Source organism: Cardiocondyla obscurior, linkage group LG03 (assembly GCF_019399895.1).
Source record: "Cardiocondyla obscurior isolate alpha-2009 linkage group LG03, Cobs3.1, whole genome shotgun sequence".
NCBI lineage: Eukaryota > Metazoa > Arthropoda > Insecta > Hymenoptera > Formicidae > Cardiocondyla > Cardiocondyla obscurior.
In genome coordinates this window covers 2,901,965-2,926,149 of record NC_091866.1, presented here as the reverse complement: position 1 = coordinate 2,926,149, position 24,185 = coordinate 2,901,965, and the positions used below count along the sequence as shown (strand labels likewise).

Here is a 24,185-nt window from a genome sequence, read left to right as displayed (position 1 = left end):
TCCGTTTGCTATAAAAAAAATTGTATTGTTTTATTTAGTGATAGGATGACATCAAGCAATCCAGTCGAAATAAAAGCGCGACCTTTTGCCGACGACAATGAACATCCCCGTGGTTTTGCTCATCGATTTTTCATAGTTTTTACGGCGGCATTCCTGAGCGGGAGGGACCCGTGCGCCTTTTCGTCCCGCTACATCCCTGCGGCTGAGTGCCCCTCCATTCGCGAAGGAAGGGACACGATCGTACGCGGAGTTTCGGGCAAACCAGGCAAGAAACGAGGGGCATCAGTGTCCGGTAGGATCGTTGAAGGCGCGTGTGTGTTCTTGCACGGCCGTTGTTGAATTAATACGTCACGTAAATTGCATAATTCGCAAGTGCCGCCTGTGTAACGTAACGCCGCCCGTAACGTCACCCCTCGTCCCCCCCCGGTCACGATTACGCGTCCGTGAGGCCCGGGTTAAAGGGACTCGAAATCAGCGGCACGCAGGGAAAGAGAGAGGAGAAAAGGGACAGGTCGGGGGAAGGGAGACGAGGGGAGAGGAGAAAAACGAGAATTCACTTTGTTCGCCAACACCCCCGAGCATGGCGGACCGGTATGGTAATAGTGCTCTCCGGAAACGCGGGAATGCTTGCCAGGGTGTCGAAAGTGGGTAACCGGGATCGCGACGCTGACAGGACGACGAGGAAACGCGGTCGCGAGAGTGCTTCCCGATAACGGCGTACGGCTGGCGTATTTCCGACGCAACAGCGCCCAGCGGAGTTTTGGCGGGTAAATCGGGCCGGGGACACCGACGCTCTGGGGAACGTGCCAGCGGTTGACCGTCTCGGCGACGAGTTTCGGGGTAGCCGCGGCGAGGTGTAATGACGTGAAGCGGAGCGGGACGCGCTCGTAATCGCGAGAGGGACGATCGTTATCGGGCGCTTATCGCGCGTCGTTTCGGTCGGGTCGGCTGTCCCGTTGCACCGCCGGGTTTCCGCCTGCGGCCGGCATCTGCGAGTCGGGCGAGTATCGTGATATCATCTGGAAAAGCAGGCATATCGACACGCACGAGGCTGGTGGCGACGGCGCGACGCGAGGCAGAGGCGGCGCGGCGACGGTTTTGGCGCGCGTATTTCAGCTGTCGCGCGCGACCGGCAGATGGCCGGTACGCCGGCTCACGGACACGCCGTTACGCACACTTGGACACCCGACCACTGCCGCTAAGTCGAGGGTGCCGCCGTCCGGTCGCGAGCGCGCGCACTTATGAAAGGCGCCGAGGAGTGACGCGTTGCCGCTGTGTGAGACGGTTCATCTACAAAAGTGCCTTCCGAGCTTGTCGTCTTGGCTCGCCAGCTGGGGAAAGCTTCTGAGACCACCGTTCCAGGTAAGCTTGTCTTGCGTTGTTATTTTTAAGTGTCACCTGTCGGACATCAGGCAAAAGTAAGAGAGAGAGAGATATATATAGAGAGATTTCTATCGCAACGAAGCTTGATTTTCTTGTTCCGATCTTTTACATTTTTTGAGGAAGCCTCGCGCGAGATATATAGCTAGCATTATGATACTATCCGTCAGCGCGACATTTGTTCGCGCACACATTCACAAGCCGTCGCCGTGTTTCTTTTTTCCGATTCTTTTTCTCTCTCGCTCGTACGGGCGTGTGCGAGCTTAACGGCTCGCGGCGCAGGCGCGCGGCTGACACATTGACGCTTCGTCCGCGCTTTTCCGCGGGCGCTCATACACGCGCTAGTGGCGTTGCGGTCTCGTACACACCGACGCGCAGCTGATGGCGCGGAGGGCCGGCACACCACCTCGCGAGAGAGAGCCCCCCCAGACGTAGGCGAATACGCACGGACACGCGGCTGGCTCTCCGCTCTCTCCGCTCTCTCTACCTCTCCCTCTGGCGAGCACCGGCGCGCGGCGCACGCGGCACACTCCGTCCGCTTCTCGTTGCCCGAATCGGCCAGTCGTGCCAGCGCGCCACGGAGTCTGGGCCTCGTTTGCACGCTCGGCCGTGGAAACTAGGAGCCAACCGATCGCCCGGATCTTCCTCCGAACCGGCCTCCGCGAGTGCACGCGCGACGCAACGAGAACACGCATCGAAAGAAGAAAAAAAGAAAAAAAAATAGAAGAGAGAGAAGGAGGGAAGGCTCGTTTCTCCTTGCTTGCCGGCCTCCTGGTCGGCTTGAGTCGAGTCGAGCCGAGCATGCCGAGGCGGGGCTCGCTCTAAGGACCGAGCGAGTGCGCCACGCTGTATTCTGGATAGTGAAAAACGGCCGAGACCCACGGTCCAGCGATACTTTTCTGGGACGAACGCCCTTCCGCGGGGAGCCCCCTGCTCGTCCTCGGCTACCTGCTGCCTGCTGTCCGTGACGCGTAGCGTAGCCGTGACGGTGGCGGCGGCATCGCGCAGAAAATGGACACCGTATTCTAGCAGTAACGCGGTCGCAGAAACGGGCGGTTTCGAGAGAAAAAGAGGGACGCGTGTCGGAAGAGGGAGAGATCGCGAAGCACGGTGATAGCATGTAAAGCCGCAACAGCGACGTCGTGGTCGAGGAAAGGCAGGAAGCAGGCGATTCGCCGGAGGCGATTGTTCGTGGCATCCTGGGGGGAAATCCGAGGAAAGACACGAGGTGCGGGTACGGCAGCTCTCTGCCATCGTCGTCTTCGAGTCGCGCGACTTTCCTCCGAAGCATCGCGTTACGTCTACTCTTGACCGCGGAATCGTGAAGGCACCCGGGGGATGCTCGGTTCCGATCGTCTTCTATCACGCGCCGCGCGCCGTGTGCTAGTCTGCTGAATCTTCTCCCGGAAGAGAGCGTGGGCCTCAGTCTCAAAATACTGTGCGGCGCGGCGCAGCGCAGCGCACACGTTTGCAGGCAGCCAAGTAAGTAGAAAAAACCGGGAGCCGCGAAGAAGAGAGACGGACGGTGCGGCGTGCGAGAGAGCGGAGTCTCGCGTCGACCAGCTACTTCCGTCTCTCTTCCTCGCTCGAGATCAGCCGCGGACGGAGAGACGATTTCTTGGCGAAGTGCGGCCTCGCGTGGGTCAGCACCCGGTGCGACAACTTCGCGGCTCGCTTAGTCGATTGTCCCAGCTCGCAGGGCATATTTTAGGAGAAATGCTTTCTGTGTTGCGCCGGTAGCGCACCTTACCGGGCGGTCATCGTCTCGGCTCTTTAAACGACGGTTCGTCGCGACGGTGCGCGTGTGCGTACGCGCGGTATCTTTGGTGCCGCATCGAGCCGGCGCGCGTATGCGTGCGTAAGAGAGCGGTCGAGCGCGCGTCGGTGTGCACGAGGTCGTGACTTCGATTCTCATTATTTACTGGCGATACGCTGCCGGATCGGGTTCCATGGAATTCCGCGAATGTCCGCTCCTGACTGACGTAAGGGTGGCGCAAAGAGGGAAATGAGCCGAGAGGCCGCGATCGGGCGCACTTGATCGCGCGGTTAACTTAGCTCTCGCGCTGGCTCGCGTGTTACTTTTCAACGTGGACTTTTAGGAAAAGAGAGAGAGAGAGACTCCGAACTAGGATGGTAATAGCTGTACAAACGTATCGTTTATCGTTGCGGAGGTAACTCGGGGACAGAAACCAGTTTGTGTGCTTGCACTTTGCGCTCGGGCCTTTTTCGCGCGTTCCCTTTCTGACAACTTCACGTCGTTTCTCGGACGCGGAAAGACTGAACGAGAGGAACTTCGACTCTCGAAGACAAAAATGATCGAGGCGCGATATTTGACAGTTCTTCCAATGAGGAGGCGCCGCTTCTTTCTCCGCTTGCGCGTCATTGGCCGCTATTGCCGTTATACCAACGAGCGGCACGATTACGCTTTTCCCTCGGGCTCGCTCTTTCGAGAAAGAATCGAGAATTCTGACAATCGACGGCGCAAGAACGCCGGCGGCAACGCGTGGCCTTCGATCGATGTTAACAGCTGATTGCGCGCTAGGATTGTGGCATCCCAGGGTTTGATAAGACCAACGCGAGCGAAGTTAAAAGAGCTCGAGCGTTATCGGGCTGTTCCGTTCGTTTAATTGGTCGGTTTAATTCTAAAACACTTTAAAAAAAAAAAGAAAAAAAGAGCCTCCAAGATATTATTAACAGCTTGAAATTTTTGTCGTATCTTACCACGGATTCTCACGTACACAGTCCTGAATTTCAAGATTAAGACCGACGTCGGACAAACTCCAATCGATTCAACTTGCAATTGATTCAGACTGTATATATATTGCGGCATTTCTCATTTAATTTTACTCGCAAACTAAAATTAGTAATTTATGTTGACAAAGTGTGTAGATGTCATTTGATATGTTAATTATTGATTAATTTAATCAGGTCCAATCGAAGCGGCCCTAAAAGGGGTATCGTCGGTATCGATACGAACTTGCGACCTAAGACCTCTACGAGCGGAAGAACGTCGTCGGGAAATAAAGGGGCAGGGAGACGGAAAGGGAAGGAGAGAGAGAGTTGGAAGAGGGTCGGCCTCGTCACATCTGGCCGCCTGAAGCCTCGTGCATAAGAGACACATTGCGCATTCGTTTACATCCTCGCACAGCGCACGTCTCGCCCGCTGCTGCCACCGTCGATGGCGGCGACGTTTCCTGTCTTCGGCGCTGAAGACCCGGCGTTAGTGTTACCTCGTGCCCGGAACGAAGTCGACAAATCCGCTTCACTGGCGGCTGGTCACCCCCAAGCTTCTTAGTCTCCGAGTAAGTAGTCAGTCTTCCCGCGAACTCTCTTCCGGAATCGATTAGACCACGTTGCGCCGATTTGCCGACGAGGCTGACTTGACGGGCCATCCCCGTGACTGTCCAATCAATGGGTAGGAAGTTAAAATTGAGCGATCTTATCCGTCAAAATAAAGAGCTAAAGAAATGGTTGACGTTGCCACGCCGTGTTAAGAAAACGGGGTTGCTTTTCAATCGTTGTCGCATTAATTTTGCATCAAGCGCGGCCGATACTATTGCGCGATGCTTCCTTCATACCTTAGTTCCGAGATAACTCTGACCAATCAATGGCGTCATGGCATTGCTCCCAACCTTCCGGGCATAAATCGTGATGCTATTGGCCTCGGGAGATCTCGATAGCTTGTGATGCTAGTCGGTTGCGTGAAAACCTTAGGCCGAAGTTGCGTCAACTTTTGTTGATTCTGCAACGTCAATTCTACATTTTTTCCAATCTCACGATTTATATCTGTTTGCTCAGGATATGCTAAATAGTATATTATTCTATTGAATGACTTTAAGCTTTTGTAGCCTCTAGCACACATCAAATTCTAATTTATTAAAAGAATTATATGAATAATAACGAAAGAAAATCATCGAAAGTATAATTAATCTATTAAAAAAGACAGATCCAAGTTTATATTTCCAATTATTGTATTATTTTTGAGTGGTATAAAAAATCTGTGATTGGAATTCAATAAATTAAGCTCGCAGGGCGAGATATTTTCGAGACGGCGAGCGTCGTCTTTTTAAATCACATCCGGAATGATCGGCTTCTCTCGGAATGCCTGTTCTTTTTTTTCTTTCTTTTTCTAAAATTCCCCAGCCGGAGTGCATTATGGGGTCCGTTCTCAAAGGCGTGCCAGCCCTTAGACCCTTATTGAGAATCCCTGTCGTATAACAGAGAGGTAAATACGTTTACCTTCGGTGAGATCACGATTTGCTCAGTGCAGATTTATTTATGCATTACGGACGAGTTTGAAATTTATATCGATTACCTAATGAACGTTAACCAAGCGACTGATATTAATCTTAATATTAGAATTATATTATTTTCATTTTAAATTAATTATAATATTAATTACATAAAAATTATATTATTTTTACATTCCGTTTGCGTGAGCAAACATATCGGGGTCTCGTGAGATCCTATCGACGCGACATTTATGTATGTTTATGACGGCACAACACACTTACGCGAGAAAAATGACTTTCGAGAACGTAATCTCCTTATTAATAGCTCCTGATGGTTATAAACAGCGTCACGTGTGGATGCTTCAGTTGTCACACCGCGAGCTAATCTAAAAAGCGCTATTCCGTGCGAATACCATCTATCCGCGGTCTCTATAGTTGCCTGTCTTTACCGTAAGTTTGCAAATGCGCGCGAATCCTGCTTCTGTATCCGTAAAAAAAAAAAGAAAAAAAAATAGCCGCATAACGGGAATCGGTAACCTCGACTAGCTGTCGGCGATTTACGACTTTGGGGGTTTTATCAGTAAAACAATGACGGAGCAACGTCGCTTTCATGCCTTTTAAAAGATAAATGACGGACGATCAGCTGGCGATTTTGTTAATTATCTAAGACTCGAGACGTTCAACCGAGATAAGAATTTATCTTCCTCCTCACCTCTTTTCCCGTCGCACTTTGGCTAGTATCTTCCTTTTTATTTTCGAAATTTGATACACTGTTCATTCGCGACTCGTCCAATTTCATCCGATCTTTGTTCCCTCCGCTTCTACTTCCTTGGATCTCTCCGTTCCTTTCGAGTTTCATGTGGACCCCAAATTGAATGTAGCTATTCCCGCTACTCCTCGAGCTTCCCCTCGCTCGCGAGAATTGAATTTTCTCCAATTCCGCGCGTTGTTTCTGCCCCTCGCCCCCATTGGCCCCCGCGTCTCGTGCGCGTCCGACCTAAAGCGCCGCGCAATCCGATCGCGCCTTCCGCAAAAGACGAATGGCGGCGCGAGGGAGGAAGAGAGAGAGAAAGATGCCGATACCGCGCACGTAGGCATCGCTCGACCGCGGTGCTCGCGTCGCCCTTATTACTTTGCTATGTGGTGCGTGTACGCGCTCGCGTGCACGTGTGTACTACACACGGGCCGTCGCTTTCACGCCCGGTGCGTGGCGCTACGCTTTTCCCTCCCCGCACTCCCCCGCCCCCGCCGGGAACCAAAAAACCTTGGGATTTAAAAATGACACTCGCCGCCACGATGGCACGTGTATTGCACCGAGCACACGCGCGCGCCTCGCAGCAGCGGTTAACGGCCGAAAGTGTGGAGTACGCTCGGAAATAGGTCTGTACGCCACGATTTCTTCCCTTCAACGACCGGCGGCCGGATCCCGCTCGGTCCACGCGGCAAGGAAACGTGCCTAACTCGCATCCGTGAGACTCCGCGAGCTTCTATCGCGAGAGTCCGATCGCATCGATCTGTTGTATCTCGCGTGCTAGAGGGCACATCGTTTCCCTGCTTGTAAACCTTCGAGGACTGTCAATATCGCAGCGGCCGAGCCGCGTTATTATACATTTAAGAAGGAATTAGTATGTGGCTTGGCAATTCGACATCTTAACGTGTGTGTTCTCTTTTCAGGCGAAACCGTGTTACCAGGATGTCGCGGGTGAGGAGGCAAGTGATCCTGGAGGATCCAACCATGCCGGTCACCCCGGATATGGTGGAGACAAAGCTGTGTAAGTTGTATACTCAAAAAGAATAATCAATGTCCTTCGTGTCTCTTGTCATTGCTATTACTTTTGTTGTTCTTAGATTAACATTGCGTAATATATTTTTTTTTTTTTTTTTGCAGTGAAAACGGAGTTCCTGGATGAAGAGTCTTTGGACGACATTCAACTTTCTAAGGTTGCGGAAGAGACGCCAAGTCCTCACCTGCAGGATCACCAGTATGGACAAACGCCTTGTTATCAAATCATGAGGAAGCCCACACAACCACCACCAAGAACTGAGGTAAAATGTTTGACGAGTAATGATGGTAAAGTTAAGCAGAGGAAATATGTCTATAGATTTATTACAGTAATTTTAACATAACAAAAAAAAATGCCAACGTGTATATGTAAAAAAAAAAAAATAAAAAAAATAAAAATAAAAAAATTGAATTGACATCGCATTGACCAAAATGTTTTTTTTTCCTGGCAGATATCAGTTCAAGCGGTAAAAAGAAGACTGAACTTGGAGGTAGGGACAACTGACCCCAGCCCATCTGCCTTCAAAACACCCAAATGCAAACGTAGAAAATCTGGCTCAAACTCCTTAGCAGGTCACACACCCACCAAAAGTAATTATTACTTTGCGACATATCCTTCCTTGTTTTCTTTGCATGATACCCAAGAAGAGAATCGTTTGTTACGTTACAGGCAAATCGGTAGAAAGGACACGGTACGACACATCCTTGAGTTTGCTTACAAAGAAGTTCATTAACTTAGTCGAAAAGAGTCAGGACGGTGTGGTGGACTTAAATGTAGCGTCGGAAAAACTGGAGGTACAAAAGCGTCGTATATATGACATCACTAACGTTTTAGAGGGCATCGGTATCTTAGAGAAGAAAAGTAAAAACAATATCCAGTGGAAGTATGTTGTACTTTTTAGCATATCTTACAGAATATCGTGCAGTTGCGATCTACATTGATATAATCGGAGATTACACTTGAGATATCAATTACTTGTTATAGAGGCGGTCAGTTACCGAATAATCGGAACGACATCGCCAGTCTTAGAAGGGAGGTCGCGGATTTGGAAGCTAAAGAGAATACCTTGGATCGACTGATTCACGGTGCCAACAAAAATCTTCGCGAGCTCTGCGCGGATAGACAATACGCTTATGTAACGTATCACGATTTACGTTCAGTCTCAATGTACAAAGACCAAGTTATCATGGCTGTGAAGGCCCCACCAGAAGCTACCCTCCACGTTCCACAACCGCTCAATAACTTGGGTCAACAAAAGGTAATATATCCGTGAAAATTTAATATGCACATTATTACAGTTTAATTGCTCGCTAAAATAAAGAAATTTTGTATATTTATTAATTAAAAAAAAAAAAGAAATACGCGTTATGTTGCAATTAATAATTTTTTTTAGCTCCAAATGCACATGAGATCAAAACACGGAGAGATAGATGTATTTCTGTGTCCTGAGGATCCTGCAGTTAAAACATTACCCTATTCTGGGTACACGACAACGCAATCTGTGCCTCAATCAAAAGAATCCGATATACCTTGTTTGCCTCCAGAATTGTTGATTAAGCAAGAAAACGAAATACCAATCGAGCCAGGACCTTCCGACGAGAGTTTCATAAATACTCGACTATGTAACTCTGTTACCACCATGCAGAGTGCATTTTTATGCGAATCCGACGATTATGGACCAATGGGTGGTGGCAAATTCCAGCTCCAAACAGAGGACCAAATCAGCTCAGGTAAGATTAGAGGGAAATAATTGTTTACTCTCACTCTCTCTCTCACTCTCTCTTTCTCTTTCTTTTCTTTTTTTTTCTTTTTTCTTTTGAATAAAGCTTTCTTCGCGTTCTATACTATACTAATAAATTTATTAAAAATAATCAAATTTCTTAAACTAATTAAAAAATTAAAGTAGGAAAAGACATTTAATTTTTAAAGTAGGCTTTTTTCGGTAAATTTTAAGTATGTTTGCTTTTGTCTATTTTTTGAAAAAAATGGTAATTTTTGTAAAAAGTACTCAATATCTTTACACATTATTCGATGTTATGAATTATGTGAAATTTAATTATAATTAATATTAATTTGCAAAATTATAAATTATTTTTTGCCATGGAATATATTTCTTATACAAAACAGTATTTTGTAAATGTGATATTTTATTCCTTTTTATTTCAAATATGTCAACTAGTATTAATTGGGAAAAATATCAATATTCATTGTTATGCGATAACATTTTTTATAATTGGCATTAAAAATTCTATTTTCTCATTTCAAAGAAATTGAATTGATGTTGAAAGTGAAACAAATCTTTTTTTTCTTTTATATTGTACGTTAAAATAAATTAGTTTTTACATAAAAAAATTTCTTTTAATATCTGATAATAAATAATTAACTATTGATTATTAAGTTAATTATTAAATTCAAAAATAAAACTTGTAATAATAATTACATATAAAGAATTCCTTTTCTGATTTATTTTATTAACGAATAATTGTAATTATTTGTTAACTTTTAAAACTTATTTTTATGAAAATAAAAATAAAGATAGATACTTCAATTGTTCATGCATTAAAAATAATTAATAAATATTTAAGTATTTTATTTTAGCGTACAACATTAAAAGAAAATATTTTCTTGATTTACAAAACTCCATATTCAGAATTCAAAATTTTTGTTAATATTTTAATAAATGTGCATTGCTTTAATATCTTGTAAGTTTTTTATGCAATCTTTCTTATATTTTATCTGCGGTAATCTAATGCTTTATTTAGTTTAATGCTTTACGTTTTACATATGTACAATTGTATTTATTTTTTTTTTTTAATAAAGTATTTTAAAACTTTTTGTTTTACGTTTGTATTACTAAAAGAAAAAAATCCGTTTACGGACTTTTTTTTTACATTGAAAAGCTTTGTAATATATATGATTTTTTTTTTTTTTGCAATTGTGTATCATCCTTCTGCCTTTTAATAGAACGTGTTGCATGTTACAATTTAATAATCACTTGTGTGCAAGTATTATTTAAAAGAAAGGTAATGGAAGCTAAGCGTTTTTATGTGATTTAATCATAAAGGTATTACAGATAGAGGGAAGGTATGGGACGACGTGTAAGTAAACGCGATAGTGGAATAAAAAGAGAACGCTACATATCACGCTGCTGGCTCACGCACGTTAGCTACAAACAAAGATATTCCAGTCTCTATTGTGACGTTCTTTTTTTATTTTATAGCGCGTTCTTCGTTGACTCCCTTGCTCTGTCTGTAATACCTCTATGAACTTAATAGCCCATATCACCTTTCTTTTGAGTACGTAACTACCTTTTTATCAGTGGATGATGGCCATTCCCTGATGGAGCTCTGGCTGTGACTTGTGTGTTAATATTATGAAAATCACATCACAGGCAGAGTTCTAGTTAGGTAATGGTTTCAAACAGCAAAGCTCGCGTCGTGAGGAGGTACGTTTATTTATACTAATTATTAATCTCTGTTATGTTTTACATGCTACTACGTTAACATAGTTATATGACATGTGAAACACGGTTTCCATAAAAAAAAAAAAAAATACGTATTGCAGTAATAAAAAAGTGCTTATGCGGTGGAATAAGAAAAATAAAAAAAATTAATATTTTGTATTGCTGATACATATTTCTTAATTAAACATTTGTTTTTAATACATAGTTTTTTAAATATTGAACAAATCTTGCAAACGTATTGAAAACTTCCAGAATCGGTCTAAAATAAATAATAAAAAATAATTTGCAAATAATTTAATGAAAGTAATGTTGTATTTGATGTTACGGCAGATCCATTATTGGTTTTATTTTTTTTGCAGATCTGAGTATTATCGATTTTGGAGAACAACTACTGACTTTGGAGCCGCCCCTCTCCGAAAACGACTATTCGTTCTCGTTAGGCACCGAGGAGGGTCTTTCGGATCTCTTTGATTTTAAATTTTAGAATTATCATCGCTTATCGGGGCGTCCCTGTCTTTTCAAGCCACTTTGCGAACGGACCGGATCGCCCCGTCAATTTTACAATGCGCCTTCGCATTACGCAGTGATGGTTGACAGTTTCGTTCCGCGCGTCGATCTTCGCGAAAAATCGCAAGTATACAAGGACCTGTTTTTGTCTAACTATTACTTAATTATTTTTTATTATGAATTTATTTCTCGAACATTGTCATCGAGACACGACAGAGGCAGTTTTGCAAATTTTATGCATGCAGATGAACCAAAGATATATTGTACAAACCACATTAAATGCATTATATTTTTCCGTATAATTATTTTATCACGCTGTCCAGTTTACCTGGGAGAGGTGGTCTACACAGAAATTGTAAAAAAAAATGTGCTACTTATCTGCGAATATTTAGAATATTTTAATTTGTGTTTTGTTCCATAGACGTTATTTTAGAATGTCTCATGGTATGATTTTAATATCTCATTAAACCACAAGCTTCTAAATTAAAGGAGCCGAACCGTGAGGCACATGACGAACATATCACAATATTGTTAATGCGTGCTTCCGGTTTGATTGGCGTCGATCACGTTTGCGGAATGGATTGCGAAGATATTAGAGAGACAAGAGAAGAGTGTTGCGTTTGTATGCGTGCGTGGTGTGTGTACGTCGTTTATGTGTCCGTGCGCGTGTTATGTGTACAAGGAGAGGGCGAGAAGAAAAGTTGAGGAGCAAAGGCGCTTTTTCGTGCAATCTGTAATAATATTGTAAATTGAACTAAGAGATAAAAGAGAGTGTAGTTGGGAATTCAGAGAGAGGACAGACTGTACTCGTGTCGGACAACGATCTAAATACTTTTCGTAGTTGTTCAATTGTAAAACAAATGAGACGGCTGGAGTTGTCAAGTTTCTTCTGGTACGGAGCTTTGACGATGAGGAGAAAAAGAGGAGAGATACGAGATTGCGAGTTATTTCACGCGCGGTCGCAAAAAAAGAAAAAGAAAAAAAGGAAAAAAAAAAACAACTGTGCGTATTATCAGGACATATAACACCTCCTAAATTAAATATACAACAGTAGAATTCGTTATTTTTTCTCCGATGTTTTTTCCGTCAATTTTTTTTTTAACGTACACATTACTTTGTTAATAAATTCGATAGTATGGTAGTCCCGTTTCGCGCTTTTGTAATTCTAATCGGTCGAATGTTGAATCAACGCGAATAAATGTTTTCAGTTTTAAATATATTATTTTGTTCCTTCGTTGTTTAGTGGAAGGGTAGCGCGATGATTTGCAATCGTTTTACGTACGCCGACCGGCTTGGGAATCGCAACGCCGATAAATTTTTTAATCGACGTCACGAGAACGAACGTAGACAAAGTGAAAACGTACAGTGGAAAAACGAGCGAAGGATCTTAGACCGTATTGTCGTATTTAAATGCGTATTTAATCCCAATTTATAGCGATAGTATTGTCTAAGATTTTTGAGACGCGGTGCTACTCCGGTCTTGGTCGTGGGATTTTTTAACGAGTGTTTCTCGCCGAGCGTTCGAATATCGCCGGTGCTGAAATTGTTTTATCGAGCGACATTCGTGTAAAGATGCCTCTTCTTGTTCCTCGAGATCTTAAGGATACACTGAAAAAAAAAAATTGTCTGGAAGTCCCTGAAGGATGTACTCTAACGTACAACTTAGTGTACGTCCAAAGCCATAGTGCCTACAAAATGATGATCATACCCTCTTCTGCAATTGTAAATACTTTACAAAACAATTATACAAATGTAAGCGTCATAAATATACGTATGTATACATTGCGTACACCCCGAGCACACGCGCACGTTTATTATATGTGCATATGCGTGCGTGAGTGCATGCGTGTACGTGAGAAATATAACAAATTAATAGATATTGTGAACATTTCGTTATATGTAATTATTATAAAAATACGGATTAGTTACTTTTAATATTATTAATATTATTAATTATTGAAGCGTATATTAAATGAAAGGAAGAATTAGTTTATAATTTCACTTATATACGTATGTATATATGCACATGTGCGCGTGTACATGTATGTGTACATGTAGTGTGCATTTACATTTATGGCGAGGAAAGCATTGTGCAGGATAACAAAGTTTTTTTTTATTACGGAACGATTACAAATGTCTTGAATATTAATTATAAAAAATAATTAAAATTAAATTAATTATGTGCAGTATCTGGACGATTTGTGGAATGATAATTTTAGCGGGCTCTATTTTTTTTTTTTTTTTTATTCAGAACATATATGTGTGTACACATACTCTTTCAAAGATATTTTCTGTGTTGATTAAATTAAACTTTCTCTAAGTAACTAAATGGAATAAATGAGCTACGTATTCGCCAAATTAATTAACTCCTTAAAATAAAAAAAAGAGAGAAGATGTTGAGCATGCATCAAGCACTTTGGCTTGCACTTTAAGAGAAGCTTCGAAAAGAGGAGTTAATTATTTTGGCTTATAAGCGACTCATGATTACATGTCTTTTTATTACAGCTGTTATGAAATTAATCGTGCTTGGAAATGAATAAAAAGGTTGACGATATGATTTGATTAACATCGTGATTGCAGATTGTTACTTTGCACAATGGTCGCCGCGCTCCCGTTCGCGAAAGTCGGGAGGACTTGTATTAATCCTATTTTCATTTTCCACTAGACGGCATCGAGCGCTTTTTTTTATATGCCTATGAGAAGACGATGAGAGAATGAATAGGAAAGTAGAGCGTTAAATATGAAAATGAGAGTGAGAGAGAATGTGCATGTGTGCGCGCACGTGTGTGCGGATGTTGTGTGTATGTGAGAGAAAGAGAGAGGGAGAGAATCAGCAGATGAAAAAAAGATTATTAGATGGCCATCGTGAGTAGTGTTTTGCGACAACGCGTTTTACGTATACGCGCTTCTTTCGATCATTACATACAAGAGAGAGTTTAGAATTGATGGCAAACACGATTAAACAATGATCGATTATCGAAAAGCGAAGAAATTAGAAAACCAAAAAGGGAAAACGAGAGCGAATAATTGAATGATGTATCATTATGATGAGCATTTTGTCATGTTTTAATGGGTCCGGCCCGCTAAAAGAACACCGCAGAGAAGAAAGTTGCAAAATATAATCTTATGTAACATCGTAAAGAGATGTGCGTATTATTATTCCATATTGTTGTTCCACTTGCATAAATCCCATCAGACAATTTAATCTAAATAGAATAAAATTGCATTCAACTAACGGTTTTATTTTTTTTTTTTTGCAGGTCTTTCATCTGGACAGTCACTCTTTCTCCAAATAGCTGACCTTATCTCTGGTGAAAGGGAAAACAATCTGGTCAGATGGGTCCTTCATCGTTCCTGTTTTAGCCAGTCTTATGTGCCTCTTCGTTGCTTGGTGTATCCTGATGCCAGTGTATTCACTGGATGATATTATTTTATCCCAGGTTGTTTCAATTTCAATCAGAAGAAATTTAAAAATGAAGAATCCACTTTAAATATGATTTAAATAAATAATAAAAGTTTTATAAGGTAAAGTATTTTTCGCAAAATTTTATAATGATTTAATTAACCTAATATATAAACTTTTAAAATTTTTGTGTAGAAAAATTAATTCTAAATTTATTTAAAAAATTAATTAGAGATCCTGAAGAACATTATTATACATGATTAAAAGTTAAATGTAAAATGTTTAATATTTTTTAAATTTACTATAGTATGAGAGTATTATCCTTTAAATTTTAAGTGTCATCTTTGACGAAATCTCACTTCTAATAAAGCTGAGATTTATTAGAATTCCTTTGGTACAGCTAAATAATTATCAACTGCAAATTCTTTTGATTTTGGACCACGAAGCTTCTATTATTGATTTATTATTGATTATTCATATTGTACAAGTCTTTCGAAACTTACAATAAACGGAGGCGTCGGCAGCTCCGTGACTCGCTGGTGGGATCGGCGCATTAAAAAATACAAATCCGTGAAAAAGGGGAAAGAAACGGGGAAGGAGATCGAGTAGACTTAGCATAGAGTAAATAATAAAAATAATCCCATTCATAGAATATCGGAATAATCATTAAAATAACGTTGACTCTTCAATACGTTGAAACGAAGCTCTCTTTAATTTATAATCTTTCTTCTAAAAGACGAGTATTATTGTACAAAGTACTAGCATATTAAGAGTGCGTAGTACGCAAGTTACGGTATTAATTTGCACACCACGCACGCAACTCGGGGGAGTACATTGAAAGGCAGGTATGACAGCAAACGCCATACCTACTTCTCAGTGTACGTACAATGTATAATGTGTGTCGTTATCTTGCATACGGTGATAAATTTGATATAATAATATATTTTGCATGGTTGTGCCGTGTTGTAATTATGACAATTTATATAGAAATTACATACAATTATATTAATGCGTTACGTTAGCTTTAGGAAAATCTGTGTACGTGTTATGTATGTGGAAGGAGGAATAATATATCTACAAAATTTCTTGATCGGCCACCAAAAAATTATCTGTTGTCGAACGATCCGCCTCTGCGCATCACTTTCATGTTCGCAAATAAAATCTTTGCTTTCTCTTTTTTTTTTTTTACTTATCACCAATTAATATTTCAGACAAAAATTATTTAATTGAAGATATTCCAAAAATAATTTTTAAAATATTTTCTATGTAACTAAATATTTGATAAAATTAATATAAAAAGTAGAAGGATAAATTGTATTAAAAATTTAATTCTTTGCAAACTTACGATCGGCTCGTTGTAAAAATGGAGATAATTAATATATTATAATTATTATATTATATTATTTTAATATAATGGTTTTTAAACTATCAAAAGTTTTTATAAACCAAAAAATATTGCGTGCACTTTCCAAATAACGTTTATCCAAAACATTTTTTCTTTAATTGATGATAAGTAAATATTCAGTTATTGTGAAGACGAACCTTATATGTTACTTTTGCTTAATATAGCATCTCAGCTATTTTATCTAAAGAATTAATTAAAAGTACAATAGTATATACATAAAAGAGACGCGCGTTGCGTTGGCACAGCAAAGATGTGTGCCCGGACTGCCATCCACTGCTTAGCAGATACTGTAGTATGATTAATTAACACGAATGATATACATTAGATTAAACTCGTTTTGGTGTTTTTTCAACAACTGTGTGCTAATTAAAAAAAAATAAAAAAAAAAACCCAATTGCAGATTAAAACCTTATCCTAATTTTATTACATTCAAATCTTTTTTATTATGTACAAAAGAATCTAAAAATATAACGTTACAAAAATCTCGATAAAATTCTAAAGTTTTCAGCAAAAAAAAAGTTTCTTTTTCTTTTTTTTTGCCGAAGTCCAATTAATTATAATCAAATTAAAAACTAAATTTACGGCTACAATAGGTCAAAAGTTAATCTTTTGATATTTAAATATCGCAGATGTATATTCAGTTAATTAAATAACATCATGACAAGTGTTCGCGATTAATTAGAAAGTGCTTTGACACAGTGACGTGTAGAAAAGTGATTTAATTTGGAATCCTTTTCATCTTTATTCCAGGTAAGAATAAAAAGACATTAATTAATTATCTACATGTATTATCGGATTCCCTCGCAGCGTCGCCTACCGCCGGGTCAGTATTTATTAAACGGTTGGCAGTCCCGGCTTTAATGGAATGTTGCGATTATATTATCTAATTAATGCGAGCGATACAGTCTACGGCTACCGCGTCGTGTAATTATACTGCTCGTCCGTGTCTCACATCGTCATGTTCGCATTATTCACGCTCCTTTCTCCTATCGCGACGTATCAAATAATAATCTAAAATTATAAAGCCGCCCGATTTATATTATATTTGCTAACAACAATGTTGCTCTCTCGCATTTGCGCAAGCTAGATGTGTAATGATGCCTTTTGTTTTAACTAGCTGATTAAAATTCTGTACATCGACGCACGATTTTCGCTGGTCCGAATACGCTTCCGGAAACGCATCCTTCTCCAATTACGTCATCAAGCGCTATAATATTTTGTCGGTTTTGATATTAACACTAATAGGAAGGTCTTCTGAATCATGATCGTTTCTTTAAAAAGAAGTGTCGTCGTATACGTTGGAAAATTCATACTTTTCAATGATAAAATTCTCGAAATTCTCGCAGTCGCGTTGCTGTACGTACTTAGAATATTTTCGACGGTAGACTTGTGCGAAGTTACTTTGACTTGATAAATTAACAGATGAACAAAAAAGAAAAAGAGATCAATAATTTGAATACAATCATGTAACTGTTCATGAGGTTTCACATCTTTCTGTGTTAATATCTAAAAACGTTCCTTACGCTTATTTTAATATCTTTAAACGATTAATGCACTCGCGCTCAAGTTTAAACATTTTTATCACAAAACTATATTCGCACGGTCTACCTATATTATTTCGAGACAATAACTGTTCGATATATACAAATTAAAAGTTGTAGTTTATCATGTAAATCATGATTTAACATATGACACTGACACCAAACGTGTTAAACAATTACTCAAACATACAAACTTCTGTGTAATTTATCGATGCATTCAATTCCATTATAAATTACGACTTGATTTTAATACGATTACTTAATTTCTCGCGCTTCGTGTTATAAAATGGCTAACGCAAGTACGAGAAGCCTTTATATACTTCTAGCTTATTTATAATTGAAAATTCGTCTCTCTCCGTTCTTTTATGACACAGGGCTAGCTTTAAAAGCACGATAAAGTCAGTTTTAAACAGAGCGTTATTTATGTACATTATTCGTATATGCAAATGGTATTCTAACAGTACATTTGTATACATATGTAAATTTATACGCTTTCCCAGTCCTTTTTCAATTTAGAAATATTAATATTAATGTATAACAATTCTTTCTACGGTCATATATCTCGTGTTAAGGTACCTAGTTCGGATGTTTCTATTACACAAACATCGTTACATTTTGTAAAAGGCTTGCCAGCCGGGATCGACCGAGTGCGATGAACGGGGGCATGGCAAAAATTTTCTTTAAGGAAAGACAGACTTGTACAAAGTCAGCGCATAAATCTAATTAGCTGCCTCTCTTATTTAACACATCTCGCTTCTTTTTTCTCTCTCTCCAAATAACAGACTATTGTGCATATAGTCTACGCGAATTAAAAACGAAAATGTGTTTATATAAATGCACACGTATATATGTGCATGGGCTGCATACATATATACACAAGATATTAAAAATTTGAATCTAAAAATTGTGCGGGAATAATAGAAAAAAGATATTTTTGTAAGAATATTTTTTTGTGAGAAAAAAATATTGCTGGCAAAAAATGTTCTCTTCCCGATACTCGTGTTTTCTTAAAATTCTCCGATCCAAGTTTTGAACATCTTGTATATGCACAGCAATGAAAATGCAATATATGTATAATATCAATGTATCACTGCTGCCCGCGTGACGAGTAGCATAACGAATGCACGATATTGTTTAAAATGATTTCAACGATAAAAAACAGTTCCTATGTATTTACACGACTTCCCCTCTCGCTTACACAGCACGCGGTTACCACACATGCGGCTATCTACGTCGAGCCCCATCATCGCATACGCGAAAGCACTTGAGTAACGTTTCATTTTACCCTGATCTTCTGACATCCAACGTTCATTGACAATCGGTGAAAATCGGTAAGGTGAACTGTACTGTTCGCTCGAGGCGTGTTAGAATTTACGCGGCAGTGTTGGTTAATGAGCGACGAGAAAGTTGTGCGCAAAACGGTGGAAAGTATCTCTCGGGCACGTGTAAAATTGCGTTTTTCTTGTTCGGATTGCGACGTTTTTAACGCAGTTTTATCGTTCGTTAAACGAACTTTTTTTTTCACATCAATACGTTTTATCTGAATAGCGATAAAATTGCTTTTAGAGCCAATTAGCCTTGCTAATTAGAAACTTATCGGCACGCAGACAGTTCGATTAGATGACCGTAGGTGTGTGAGGCTCAAGTTCTAGACTTGCAATTTCACACGACGAGAGTTTACTTTCCGCCGTTTATTGATATTCTAAAAACTTTTCGGAACGCTCATTTTTTTAGAGGCACTCTGTCCGCGATTGAGCTGTCAAGTAAATGCGCACGTGTAATTATATCGTTATTGTAACGCCAGCAGAACCAGTTTATGCCATTATCTATAATCTCACGCACTCCGATTCCTTACGTCATAGTTTCTTCGAGGATCACCACATACTAGCAGCATAAAGAATTAAGAGATCTAAATTAAGTATATATAATATACGCCTAATTAATTAAAATTTAATTATACGTAACATACAGTTGGTGTAATTTTTTTAAACTACATTTGGACGTTTTGCAAATGTGTTTTACGTTCTATTCTACCAATTAATATTAATATTGCATTAATATAAAATACAAGTTACACTTTTGGACTAAATAAAATACAGTAAAAATAGTAAGTTCAAAATTTACGTTTTAGATATTTATCTGTTATTAATTTCTCAAGTGGTAAATTCTTACGTAATAAAATTTAGATGCCCGACTGTTTATCGATTGCTAGAAACTTTATTAATGTAATCGTAAATAATCACGCCGCAGCTTTTTGCAACAATAATTTTTGCACCATTATTTCCTAACAAGTTGGCTTAAATATATTCCTCGAAGAAACTATACTGTTGCCGCTATATGCTCGTGAGAGCCAAGTTATTGTGGAACATGCTCTCGCTCGTGTTTCCTGCTATTTCCAATACTCACAGCACGGCAATAAGTGCACAACGATATTCGAATTAGTCTTACTTAGATCTCTCTCTCTCTCTCTTTTTTCCTTTCTCTTTCTTGTCTTCTTTCTACATACTTCATTCCGTTCTATTGGATATCTTAAACAAAACGCATAATTGAGGCACTTGCCTGAATCTATACCGGCCATATTAACACCCCGTTCCTGTTATAGATCAAGATCTGCCAACAATTAATACACGGAAGGCACGCCTCATCTCTCGCGCGAATGCTTAAATGTCTCTACGCAGTTTTTTTTTCGTTTTATCTCGCATCAGTCTAAGCACCTAACAGGCCACTGCTACGAACACAGTCCTCACATGGTATCACATTACATTACTACGGTTCAATCTTTGTCGTCGTTGTTACCGGCTTTCCTTTACGTTCGACTCAACTACTAATATCATCGAGACAAATAAAAAGAAAAGGAGACTTTAAATTGAATTCTATACAGAATGACTCCACAGCGGCTGCGGGCGTGAAGTCGCGCGACGGACAATACCTGGCGAAGCATGAAAATACCATAAAAAAGTAGATCCTGGGCTTATCACGAGACTATTCGTCAACTATTATTACGTGTCGTTACATGATCGCGATCGCATTTTTCGACGCGACTTCCAGCCGTATATTCATCGCGAAGTTACGTGAAATGGAGGAAGGGGTTTCGCTGCACGTAGTACCATATCGATGACAGTTCTCTTTTGCAACATTAGAAGATATATCTATATATCTATACAGTTATTTCTCACTTTTAGCACTGCCAGTTTCTCGGGTGCACAAAGTCACGTTGTTAGACGTTGCTCGTTATCAGACCATAAACGCAGCGGGTCGCTTCGTCCGGTGATGCAAAAATACCGTCACTCCCGCGGCGCCTCGTGAGTCAGTCCTCGTCGGAAGCACACCGAACCCGTGCCATCGCGTTTATGATAGTTCCTATCTCTAAGTAGGAAGCTGTCGTCCTCGCTGTTGTACTGGGCCAGGGACTGGGACCGCGGAGGCGGGCTGTGCGCGGCCATGTACGTAATCATGTTGTTAAAGTTCGGCAAAAACTGGGGATTAAAGAGCGATAAGATCTTCTCGTTGAGCTCGCGCGGGCTGCGCGTGGGCACCATGTAGTGGTCTCGAGGGTTATTCGCCGCCGCATGCCGATCGAACGGGCCGTTCTCAGCGCCGTGATGACCGCAAAGATCATCGAGACTATTTGCGCTGTCGCTACCGCCAGATTCTTCGAGTTGGGTCGGAGCGTTCATCAACGTGGTCTCTACGCAGTCGGACTGATGGTACCGAGCGCATCTCTGGCCCGGAATGCTTCGCTGTTGCGTATTGTAGCCGTCCAGATACTCTAACGTACAGACCTCGTCGTTCGCGATGCTCTCGTAGTGATCCTCGTAGTGATCTTCGTAGCGGTCCTCATAGCGGTCCTCGTAGCGGTCCTCGTCCAGTTTATGCGTGTTGCTAGTGTGGTCCGTGGCGATACCGGTGGTAAGGCTTGTGGGCGTCGTCCCGTCGTCGTCCTCGTCCTCATCGCCGTCCTCGTCATTGCGCTCGTCCGATTCCGCGAGCTCGGAGGAAGAGGAGATGGAAGATGCGCCAGAACCCGTGGGGTCCTGTGGCAAGCCTCAGACGGCTCTGTGTCGCCTTCTGTATCATATGTACGTTTTCTTCACCTTTTGCACCGGTTTATTTTCCGCGGACGAATTTGCGTTCTTGCCGTTCGGGTTTTTCGGCGGCACGTTTAGCACGAGGTTAATCGACTTGTTGTTAAATCCGGGGGATTCCGAGCTTTCCGTTAGTCGATTGAGTTGCTGCCGTTGCTCGGAGGGCTCTGGGTACGACGAGCCGCGTAGCCTTTGGGAGAACCAGAATCCGAAGGCAAAACCGGCCACCAGAGAACAGAGACAGGTTCCTATTAGAGCACCTGTCAAGGTTTGGGCTGAGTACACGACTGGTGTTACGGTCACGCCTGTAATTACAATACAACGAGTTAGAGAAAAATTATTGGGATTGTCTTTTGTGAAAACTGCTCACGCGTTCTATTTTTTGATGCTTAAAACGAAGGGAGAAAAGTAGAGTAAAATGGAAAAAGAAAAAAAAAATAATAATAAAAATAGATACCATATATTTCTGCATACTGTCCACGCAGACACATAAACGCGATAGAATTAGCTTTGTAATTAGAAATAAAACTGAGAACTTTTGTAGTAATATTATTAGAAAAATAATTCTATGTAAAAGATGTGAAATACATTTTAAATGAATTTTTTTTAAAATAGATCTACTTAAAAGAAACATATAAATATATATATGTATTTGAAAGATAACATTAATATAAATCAATAATATTAAATAACGAAGTCAAAATAATTAAAACAAATTAACTACTATCGCGAAAATTATTCAATTTAAAAATAACACGAATATTAATGACACCATTTTATTCAAATCCGATTTTCTCTCGGAAAAAAAAAAAAATCCGATGTGTTAAAAAAATTGAACTGATATTTTCACTTATTATTTTTTTCACCTAGAATTATCAGTTTTCCAATCAAGCTCAGTTAATCAATATTTTACATATATGTTAACATAAGGCAGATTAGTTGCGAACATAAAAACAAATCCGCTTTGGAGAACCAAAATACCATGGGAGGAAAAATCAGATAAAGCAGGAGTATGTATTATGAGAAGGATTTTCCACTTCGAGCGAGGTAACTGTATCAACTTGGTGTGACGATGGGCATTATCGCAGATGGTTACCTTGCGGCTCATTAGCCCTCGGCTGCGTACGGCCGTACTGATTTTCCCGATCCAATTCGATGATAATTTCATTCTCCCGCTCATCGGGCTGTTCGTCCCGCCCAATTTCGGATGCCACTGCCGGCTGGACGGACTTCGTTAGAACCTCTGGAGTAAGATTTCACCAATGTCATGATAGATGATAGACAATTACGCACAAAATGATTTCGCATACTTATAACAATACACTGGACATAAAATAAATCTTCACACATTGCATAGGTTTCAACTTAGACATCACATTTAGATATTTGTACATTATGATTCTGAAATAAAATAATTAAAAGATTTTCTTTAATTAATTTAATTTCAGCAAATACAGAACATCGCAATATCCTGCATTTCCTGGGATTAGATTGAAAGTATACTTATTTGGATAAAGTTTGAAATTTTTGCTTTGAGATATCACCACTGAATCATAGTGTACATTTAGCGTCATTAATATGAATGAACATGACGTGTATAATTTGAAAGTTTTGCAAAAATGTATCTAGTACGCTGAGAGACAGATATGGCGACGGCAGCTAGCAAACGTGATTTTAGCTTCGTGTGCGTCTAGTTTCACATGTGCCGCATGTATATACCGCGCCGGCCGGTTTGCCGATGACCGATTTCTCTCCGTTCTCTTATCCCCTGCCTCTGTCGCCTAGGATTACGTACGTACGCTAGCCGCTGAAAATGCCATATCTGCTTTTCGATATACATATACGCATGAGTAGTATGAAGTAGCTAATCGTGAGCTGTGTTAGGCGTGCGAGCAGTATTCTTATTCATTTAATTTAATTTTAATTAAGATTTTTCAAGTTAACAATTTGATAAATTTGTGTTACTGGTATTAATTTGCAACACTTTTTTTTTGGAGTTTATCCGTATAACGTTATATTATTATACGTTAATTTCTGGAAAGGACTCTTGAGTATCTCGAGAATACAATGCGGTTTACATCAAAGACAGTACCTGGTTCGCGTCCGCAGCTTCTGTGTCTACCGGTCGGGATATCTTGGAACAGTGTCTTATCGGCGTCGTTGTCATGGAGTTTTGTTAGCACCGCCACGCAGAGGTTCGCGGTCGCGTCCCAAGCGCAATGAGGATCTTGTAAGGCGACGCAAGATCTGCAAGTAGCCGCGGCAGGTGAATCGCAATGATGCAAGGGAACCGCGCGAATCTCCGAGTCGGCGAATACCACCAGCTTGCTCGCCTCGCCAGCCAGATGAACCACTACAAGGTCTTTGACCGCCTGGCCTGTAGCA

General features: G+C 40.7%; 3 protein-coding genes across 10 annotated transcripts in view; 1 reads left to right on the top strand and 2 right to left on the bottom strand.

Annotated features, from left to right (window-relative positions):
• The first annotated feature begins 512 nt into the window (after positions 1–512).
• On the top strand, positions 513–15,930 carry LOC139101161 (transcription factor E2F6). Of its 5 annotated transcripts, none has more exons than XM_070654081.1 (9): positions 515–1,362; positions 4,309–4,682; positions 7,287–7,384; positions 7,501–7,658; positions 7,848–7,986; positions 8,066–8,279; positions 8,381–8,654; positions 8,790–9,126; positions 11,219–15,930. In XM_070654081.1, the coding sequence occupies exons 3-9, from the start codon at positions 7,306–7,308 to the stop codon at positions 11,341–11,343; spliced, it is 1,326 nt and encodes a 441-aa protein (XP_070510182.1). In that variant the 5' UTR covers positions 515–1,362; positions 4,309–4,682; positions 7,287–7,305; the 3' UTR covers positions 11,344–15,930. The 5 variants fall into 5 exon arrangements, with proteins under 5 accessions (XP_070510184.1, XP_070510182.1, XP_070510186.1 ...); XM_070654082.1 differs by lacking the exon at positions 515–1,362 and adding an exon at positions 2,157–2,862; XM_070654083.1 differs by lacking the exon at positions 4,309–4,682 and having other exon boundaries at positions 513–1,362.
• Positions 15,931–18,114: 2,184 nt separating this feature from the next.
• On the bottom strand, positions 18,115–21,392 carry LOC139101189 (uncharacterized). Its single transcript, XM_070654135.1, has one exon. It carries the CDS (start codon positions 21,390–21,392, stop codon positions 21,000–21,002), a length of 393 nt encoding a protein of 130 aa, XP_070510236.1. The 3' UTR covers positions 18,115–20,999.
• Positions 21,393–21,760: 368 nt separating this feature from the next.
• Positions 21,761–24,185, bottom strand: part of LOC139101138 (semaphorin-1A) — a 182,990-nt gene continuing 180,565 nt past the window's right edge. For 3 of the 4 annotated variants that reach the window (XM_070654034.1, XM_070654032.1, XM_070654033.1), the window contains 3 exons: positions 23,893–24,177; positions 22,897–23,043; positions 21,761–22,105 (listed from right to left, as the gene is read on the bottom strand). In XM_070654034.1, the coding sequence (XP_070510135.1) occupies positions 21,789–22,105; positions 22,897–23,043; positions 23,893–24,177 (749 nt within the window). In that variant the 3' untranslated portion in view covers positions 21,761–21,788. The remainder of the gene's footprint in view (positions 22,106–22,896; positions 23,044–23,892; positions 24,178–24,185) is intronic. The other variant, XM_070654035.1, reaches the window with a different exon arrangement.

What these genes read in the sequence shown, in the direction of transcription:
- LOC139101161 (XM_070654083.1), top strand. Translation starts at nt 7,306, where the DNA reads ATGTCGCGGGTGAGGAGGCAAGTGATCCTGGAGGATCCAACCATGCCG. An exon ending in AAAAACAATATCCAGTGGAA is followed by an intron (nt 8,280 to 8,380) that starts GTATGTTGTACT and finishes TACTTGTTATAG; the next exon opens with AGGCGGTCAGTTACCGAATA. An exon ending in ATAACTTGGGTCAACAAAAG is followed by an intron (nt 8,655 to 8,789) that starts GTAATATATCCG and finishes AATTTTTTTTAG; the next exon opens with CTCCAAATGCACATGAGATC.
- LOC139101189 (XM_070654135.1), bottom strand. Translation starts at nt 21,392, where the DNA reads ATGAACGCTCCGACCCAACTCGAAGAATCTGGCGGTAGCGACAGCGCA.